Source organism: Sander vitreus, chromosome 2 (genome assembly GCF_031162955.1).
Source record: "Sander vitreus isolate 19-12246 chromosome 2, sanVit1, whole genome shotgun sequence".
NCBI classification, from domain to species: domain Eukaryota; kingdom Metazoa; phylum Chordata; class Actinopteri; order Perciformes; family Percidae; genus Sander; species Sander vitreus.
This window is the reverse complement of record NC_135856.1, coordinates 35,187,287-35,196,588: the sequence shown is the minus strand read 5'-3', so window position 1 is coordinate 35,196,588 and position 9,302 is coordinate 35,187,287. Positions and strand designations below refer to the sequence as shown.

General features: G+C 40.0%; 1 protein-coding gene across 1 annotated transcript in view; it reads left to right on the top strand.

The window, feature by feature from the left end:
• Positions 1-4,714: 4,714 nt before the first annotated feature.
• The window catches only part of wdr17 (WD repeat domain 17), a 138,244-nt gene continuing 133,656 nt past the window's right edge, over positions 4,715-9,302 (top strand). The window contains exon 1 of the mRNA XM_078266972.1: positions 4,715-4,837. Coding sequence (XP_078123098.1) covers positions 4,715-4,837 — 123 coding nt within the window. The remainder of the gene's footprint in view (positions 4,838-9,302) is intronic.

Genomic DNA, 9,302 nt, shown 5'->3' with positions numbered 1-9,302 from the left:
TACTTTGATTCATTTGTAAGGTGGAGTATTTTCATTTTCTCCTACTTCTAGTCCACCACAATTCAGAGTCAAGTAGGCTATTGTACGATTTACTTAACTATTTATTTTATAGCTTTAGTTACTTTGCAGATTCAGATTAATAATACAAAATAATATTAATAAATTGTGATGTATATAGTGGATAAAGAGTTTGTTGATCCCGTAGTGAAATTCACAAAAGTAGTGTAAAGCATTACAATTCAGAGACAGTAATATTATAATATATCACTCTCAAATGACAGTAACTAGTAATCAATAATGTATTTTGGGGGTCCCCGGATAGCTCAGTTGGTAGAGTGGGCACCCATATGGAAAGCTTTACTCCTCAACGCAGAGGGCCCAGGTTCAACTCCAACCAGCAGCCCTTTGCTGCATGTCATTCCCCCCTCTCTCCCCTTTCGTTTCTTCAGCTGTCCTGCCAATAAAGGCCTAAAATGCCCAAAAAATAATCTTAAAAAGAAATGTTTTTTGGAAGTAACTTGCCCAACACTGATGAGGAGTACACCGTTTTAATTGTATTAATAAATGGCACTTTTTTAAAGTATTTAATTTGTCAACTCTCACTTATTCTTGCTTACTCATTACATGGCGTTAGTAGTTTTTACATATTCAGGAGCGCAAGGATGGGTGGTATTTGTGATCTTATGTGGTGGGCTGGTCTGGGCCAAAATGCCAGTGCCGATTTTTGGTCCCAGTCCGTCCCTGGTTGGGACACAGAGATGGATACAGATATAGAGAATTATGATTCATAATAATTATAGCAGTTGGTATGATGAACGGTGGCAATTATAGTTAACACCAAAGATAATGGAACTATGACTAGAAATAATAGTTGTAGCAGTTCAGGGCGTAGCAGGGTGTTGCAGGGCATAGTAGGGCATAGCAGTGTGTTCACATATGGGGGTTCCCATGTACCGTCTTCCCCTGCCACCCTGCCAAGATCTCTCACTACCCCTTTGCCACCCCACGTAAAATTTTCTAGATCCGCCACTGGTATTACCAAAGTCATTAGGATTTATTGTCAGGGAATGTCCGCACAACCTTTTATTGCTATACATCTAATTGTTGTTGCTCAGCTAGCAAACTTTTACTCTTCAATAATTAATCATATCCTTCTAAAAATCCATATGCCTAAATGCAAAGTCCCCACTACATGAGCACATTTGCGGATGTGATTCAGGTATAAACAGAGACTGTTCAGTAAGAGAGGTGCCTGCAAAAATGAAGCAAAGCTACCCAAGATGTTCTGAAAAAAGGAAAGGGAAAAGGTTTATAGAGGTAAACCCATCATCATGTTTCAAAGACATTAGCTTGCTGACAAACACAGGTACATTTTAATTATGGGATGTCCAGAAAGGTCCACTTGTAGTGTAACACGTTCCTTGATCAAAGTGCCAAGTGGTCATTACTGTGACAACTGCTGAAGGTAACAACCTTTTTCACGATGCCAGCTGGTACTGACAACAACAATAATGTTGTTAAAGAGCAGCAAAAAGCGCAAGCATGCTTGAGCTACCTGTTGCTGGTTGCTCAAGCTATGCTAGATATGATAAGTTAGACTTTAGTATGACTACGATCTAAAAAAAACTATGCCTCCCAGCCATACACAATGAAGAGAAAACAGAGACAAAGGAGAAGAGGAAGAGAGAAACACATTCAACGGAGAGAAAGAGAAAACAGGGATGAAGAGGAGAGGAAAAGAAAGACATGAAAATAAAAACATTCAAAGGAGAGAGAAAACGGATGAAGAGGAGGAAAGGAAAAGAAAGATGGGGGAAAAAGAGAAATTGTAATAATTTTAACAGTGTATTTTGTTGTTATTTTTGCAACTCCATAATTGACCTTCTATAGTCTTGTGTGGTATCTTCTCACTTTAGTATAACAAGATAGAAGACAGAGGCCCATCATCAACCTCTATCAGAGATCCTGCTGGAAAACCAAGGTAATTAATGACAACCAATGACATGGAAGATCTGCCATGTTAATGGGCAATGAAGTACATTCTTTTTGTACAGAGATCATATTGTTTATGAAAAGATTTTATAGTGAGTGCATTTGTTAAACTGTTAATATGTTCGCTGTGGTTTACAGATGCAGTTCTAGACATCATTGCTGTGTCAAAAAAAGAAGTTACAAGTAGGACTTTCTTAGATAAATAAGGATTGAAAAGGGTGGAGAACAACAGATGGGCAGGGCCCCATGCCTGTGCTCGCCTTGGGCCCCCAAATTACTAAATTCGCCACTGTTCTAACACACACACACACACACACACACACACACACACACACACACACACACACACACACACCTAAACACACGATAAACAGCCCACAAGGTGTCTATATGTTTGTGTGTATGTTGTTGCTGAACTGTCTGTTAATATGTTAACACGAACAGCCAACCAGCAAGACACAAACACACACACACACACACACGCACACACACACACACACACACACACACACACACACACACACACACGCACACGCACACGCACACACACACACACACACACACACACACACACACACATACAATACACACTGTGTCTATGTTTTTCTCTTACGGTGGAGTATGCATAACTCGAACAAATGCAAATTAAATGCAATCATGATGGTGTGTATGTAAGCATATATGCATACAGACAAAATACCGACGCATTCAATTAAAAGACACTGATACAAAAAGTTCCCTAAACGTTTCTTTCTATTGTTGCTTTGACCGTTTAATTATGTTTGCTTTTGTGTATAGATTTTGATGTTGTTACAACTAACTAGTGATCAACCAGTTAAACATAAAAAAGAACTAGCATTTACTATATTAGAATATGCAATGAAAAAAGAAAACTATATAGAACCCATTTCCAGAGGACTGTCCTGGTCTGGAATCACACAAACTTGGTACTACCTCTAATGCCCAACTGTGTCTGCAACTACTAAAATATGTCATGACCAACTCAACCACGATATTTTGACCATCATCTTTAAAGGTGCCCTGCCACACGTATTTCATTACTTTGTGGTATTGTCTGAAGTTCTACCATGGACTCTGTAAAGAATTTTGTGGAAAGAATGCCTTGGTTACCTTGTTTCAAGCCATTCTAGTGTGGTATAGAAAGCCTGCAGGAAGACTCAACACAACAGTTTTGTGTTGCAGGGCACCTTTAAACCTCAGTTAGTTGTCTTTGCGCTTTATCTAAGAATGCTTTAACCAAAAATGTGTGTTTACCTTTGTTTTAAACAAGCCCCTCCACCTTCTTCAGTTTAGCCTCCTGTGTGATTCTATGAACTTTCACCTCTCTTAAAACAGCAGTCAGAGCAATTTCACACTCACGTTAAATGCTGCTGTCCGTGGTGAATGGATAAATTGTATTTAAAGAAACTTGTCTAATTTAACCTTCAGTACAATAGGAACACAACATAATGAAAAAAAATTAGTAGTAGAAATAATTGATATTCTTAGAATCATAACACAATTTATTGCAAAGATATAGTTTAATATACTCTCTTCAGCCTCAAATCAAGTGATGACAATTCCTAAAAACTTCCTATATAGGAACGATATTAATATAATGCAGGTGTTGACACACCATTATCAAGTTAACACAACGTCTCTTGGACACCATAACTAAATTATCTAGCAGAGAAGAGGAACTAAATCCTACCCTACAAAAAAGGAAAATTACATGGAAACAGGAATTTAAAAAAATAACAGTGGCTTTTGCGCATTCGGAAATTAACATAACATAAACCAGGTAGAGGTTTCAAAGACATTAGCTTGCTGACAAACACAGGTACATTTTAATTATGGGATGTCCAGAAGGGTCCACTTGTAGCATAACAAAAAAATTTTTTGTGGCATAACCACTTTTTTATAAAAGTCCAAAAAATTAAATGGAATTAACAAATATATCAAGTACGCCAGACAGGTCACAGTTCTTGCTGCAGGTTTATAGACTTAAGCTGCTCTTACATTTATGTGGGTGGGTAGGAGATACTAATCTATTATAATTACTAAGAGCATCTTTAGTGAAGATGCGTTTCAGAAACACCCTGCAGATACAAAGGAATTGGTTAAACAAAGATCCTTTTGCGGATTACTAATACATAAGAAACAACATTTTCTGCAGGAGTCTTTTTAAGACTCTTGGTTTGAGGATGTAGTTGCTACAATGCGTACAGTCCCACCATTCAGACATACTGTATGTTGAGTCACTAGTCAGTTCCTCACAGGAACAGTATTCACTCAGTGAATACGCAGCAGTCTTAGCCAATCACAGCACAGATTAATTCAATCCTCTCTACATGTCTCTGTCTCTTTAATCATCTTATCTTCTACAACCTGTGGATCTACCTAGTATGTAAGCATGTTGTGTTACTCTGGTATTAATAGAACTGTATACTGTAGTTCCATCGATCCATAAGAGAGGAAGTTCAGTTATTAGTAATAAGTTATTTGCAAAACAATTGCTTACTACTGCCATTCATTTATACATTTACATCTGAGATCAATGCTTGTTTGTCTACAAAGTTGTAGCCACCTAATGAACATTAAACAGAATATATTAATACACAGAACATATAAAGCTGTACAAAAGATTAATCTTTGGATTTGTAAAATTTCCTAAATATAACATAATTAGCGTCTGCATGTGTTTGTGTGTCTCTAGGTGATAATGGCCAAGGTGAAGCAGGTGGGCTTGCTGGCAGCAGGCTGTCAGCCCTGGAATAAAGATGTGTGTGCTGCTAGTGGAGACCGCTTTGCCTACTGTGCTACTTTGGCTATATACATCTACCAGGTGAACTACTGTGTATTTATGTTCATGAGGGTGGTGAATATTTGAAATCTAAGATGGCATTATGTGCTGCTCACCTGCTCTAGCAACTCTCACATACTTTGTTATTTTACTGTAGGGGCCAAAATCTTCTGTCATGGTATATAAAATTGTTGGTTGGAAAGAAGTGGAGATACAGAAATTATGTCTTTCTCAAGTGCTGGATGTTTATTTCCTGAGCCAAATATCTAATTTTTTGTTGTTTTAGTTTATTTTCAAAAAGTAATTAAATAACAATACCAACAGATAGGCCTAGCACACACTAGGACACTGGGCAATTAACAACACATACAATTATAAAATACACTATAATTATATAAATATCTCAATAATACTGTAATGCTAGTTAATGTTAGCGTTAACTATTAACTCGTCGTTATTAAATATAAGTACTTTCGGGCCGTGGGTAGAGCAAGAGCACGGAGACTGCTTTGACTGTTATACCACGGTAGCGACAATACAGTCATTTTTCTGTAAATTCAATTTAGAAGTGGTTTAAAATGATGATACTGTACTATTTGATTATTTTCTTCTTTTATTTGAAAATTCCATACACAAAACTGCCTCACATGAGACAAGTTGAATTAAAATACAAAAGACTCATTCATAAAGAAAAAAATGGTTTTAAGGTTAACAGGTGCAAATAAATAGCCAGTCAATGCAATATAAAATCACACACATTTGTATTTTAGACTATACTAAAAGAAAAAAGTCACTGTCAATATGAATTGTTGACCTACAGATTAGGGGTGGGACAAAATATCAATACAAAAATATATCATTGTCCTTCTTAGTGCGATACGAGAATCGATACACTGGAGCAAAATATCGATATTTTAATTAATAAAATAAGGCGCTAGATTTCGCTGCTCCTAACATCACTCCTTCATGGCTCCTTGAGTTGGCGCTCAACACATGAATGAGGGAAACTTACACATAAGTTAACTTTTTTTTAAAAGCACAAAATGGCAGCTGCAGACTGTTACGTCCCGGTGTTCGAATCCTCTACGGTGAAATAGTCACACTTTACACCATTTAACGTTAGCTGTCAGCATTTTAACCATGTTTAATCCAGCTACTAGCTAATGGTAGGCTAACGTTACCTGTGTAGTGTTAACTAGCGTCATGTGCAGCGATGATTCTGTTGCCTGTACGTCCGTTTCGGAGCATCAGAGAGAAGCGCAGGCATTTTAGTGGCACCGAAATGAGGCACCGAAATCCACGTTGCTATTCGGTCCAGTAGATACTAGTTGCTTAGGCACCGGTGCCATATTAGCACTGGGTTTCGGTACCCAACCCTACCCGTAACAGCAGAGGCCCGTTATAGAGACAGTTCATTTACATTCTCCAGCTCTAAGACAGCAAAAAGAAAAGCATCAGAACAACAAAAAGGATCATCAACAAGAACAAAAATCACCAAAGCTTCAGCAATACATCAGTTCCAGCAGCCTACACCACCAAGACCATTGCGATCCCGTTTATGAAGAAGCTGAATTACTTCACAGGGAGTTAAACATACGTCGGGAGATGATATTGAGGCCCCGACTATAGATACATTTTCATTTCCAGATACTAGCCTACCTATTTGAGCGGTATCGATTTTCTTCCCAGTCTATCAGTTATGTAGCCTACATAACCTTATCCATCCTCATATCACTAACGTCACCCATCGTGGACATGCTCTTACATCCCAGCAGATTCTTTGTGTCACATTACGTTTTTTTGCAAACTCCAGTTTTCTTTACAACATTGGTGGTGCGGACCATATTATTAAAGCCACTGTATAGCAAAGCCCCGTCAGAAGAATGTGACTTAAATGTTTTTTAAACGTTTTTGTAGTGTTCCCTGGACACAAAACCAGTAAAAAGGAGTTCCACAGGATTGCAGGTGAATGATGTAAACCCTTTGAAATAAAACATTATGAATTATAATTATGTTAATGATGGTGCTGCAGCCTCAGAATGGGATTAGTAGGCCTAGGACGTTTTTGCCTGCAGGATTGCACCTAAATGAAATACATTATAGGAAATAGCAAATTCTCTCTCTTTTGCAGCACCCACTGTGTTGCTTTTTTAACAAAATATTTGTTCAAAGTCGCTGTATGTGCAAATGAGTATTTCCGCCGACCAGTTTGTTTGTGGTTGTTACCATGGTGAATCGTAGTATCATTGCTCCATTCATGCTGGAATGCTAGTGGTGCTGCACATGCTTAACTCTGAGTGAACCTACTCTGAGTTGATTGAACCAACTAAAATCAACTCAGAGTTTCCGATCTCAGGGTAAATCAACTCAGAGTTCAGAGTTAGACTCAGAGTTTGTTAAACGTCCTTCCTGAAACGGGCCCCAGATGACAAGAAATTATCCCAGATCTTTCGATCACAGCTTGCTCTTATGTTTATGGAGTTTATATTTGTTCAACTTTATTGTTAAAATACTTATGTATAGGTATGAGACATAGATCGCAAAGACCAGTTTAGCAGGGAAATCTAGCACCGCTATGCCAGCGTCTCCCACCGCCTCCATTCAGCAACTGCAGCAGACGTCCCTTGGCTTCCAGCACTGTGATGCTAGTGCCCTTGTCGTATATGCCCTCATCTAGCAACCACAGCAGCTCTCTTTAGCCAGGACTGCTGGCACCTGATGCCAGCGCCTGCTGCCTAACTTCAGCAAAAACAGCAGCTCACTCTAGTAGGTGCTCCTAGTATGCCAGCACTCTTGCCACCTACTTCCAGTAACTGCTGCCGCTCTCTCTGGCCGGGGATCTGCCTAGATACCAGCGCCTGCCACTTACCTCCAGTAGCAACAGCAGCTTACTCCATCAATTGCTGCTGGCACCAGGATGCCAGCCCCCCTGCACTTACTTCCAGTTACCACTAGGGCTGGGCATTGTGCATTGTGTGTCTCTACGACGTGTAATTTTAGACAGCCAATTAGCAGCATTATTAAATCTTTGTAGAAGCATGCTCCATGCCTATTGGCTCACTGATGCTGATGAGATTTACTCCTTAGTTATTGAAATTTGGTATTAAATGACGAGGCGATTTAATACTAATTAGACAATTCTGTCTGTGCCTAAAAAGTATTGAATTCGTTACCCAGGTCTAGTTACCATAGCAGGATTCCTGGCACCAGGATGCCAATGCCCCACTGTGCTTACTTTCAATAACAACCACTGTTCACTCTTGCCAGGGCCCATGGCACCAGGATGCCAGTGCCCACAGGCACTTACTTTTACATTTACTTACCACAGCAGTTCGATCTAGCTGGGGCTCTTGGCAACGGGATGCCAGCGTCCCCTCGCACTTATTTTCAGTACTGACAGCACTTCTCCCTAGCCAGGGCTCCTGGCACTGGGATGCCAGCGCCCACAGGCCATACACTTCCAGCAACTGAAGCAGTTTGCTCTAGCACTGGCCCCTGGCACTGGGATGCCAGTGCCCCCAGGCCATACACTTCCAGCAACCGAAGCAGCTTACTTGAGCCGGTGCTCCTGCAACCTCAACTATTCCCTCTAGCCAGGGCTCCTGGCACTAGGATGCCAGCACCCCTCCCATCACGTACTTGCTCTGTCCGCAGCCAGGGCGCTGCCTCTGCCCCGTCTAATTTCTAATTACTTCAACCATGCAGGTTGAAACCCAGTGCCGCTTCCTTCATGTCTGCTTGGCATGCTCTTACAACCCTCACTTCGCAAATCTCATCAAGTCTCAGCCTTTGCTGCATCTGGAACGCAACAACCTCTTACATGATGAACAAACTTGCTCACCACACAACATCCATTTGCACACAAATGCAGCTCATTCTGCTGGTTTTGGGAGCTCCTACATGGAAGATGGTTTGCAGCAGAATGACCCCTCGACCTCACAAGTTCAGAAGCTCGTCCCTTCCTACAGTCACTCACCCAACACCAGTTCCTCCATATTTTGCACTAATGTTCAACTTGTAAATCGTGCCTTAACACCCTGATATTTGACTCCCTGAGCTACTAACAGCCTATCACCCTTAATCCTCTTGTCTCTCCGATCAGCTTGAAAGGGTTCCCTACCGAAGCCACCCCATAACGCAGTCAACGTCAAGTCAACTGAGGACTACAAGCGACTTCATGCCTCGCATCCAAATCATGTTTCATTATTAAATTGTTCAAATGTATCTGGTTGAGGGTGTGGTCCTTGCTAGTGAATTCATAGTTAGACTGATATTGTGATGTATCATTAAGAGATTGTCTAGCAATTTGTTATATTCTATTGATATTGATCTTTGAAGAACTGCTGTATTGTGATATCGCTGTCATGAGCCATGTGTCCATAGGCAATAAACCAAAATACATACATACATTCTGGGTGCTGCAAAACCCATGAAATATAATTACACATAGTGTGGTGTATTCAAATCTTCAGACAGAATTATTTAAAGCATTCAAACCAAATATACT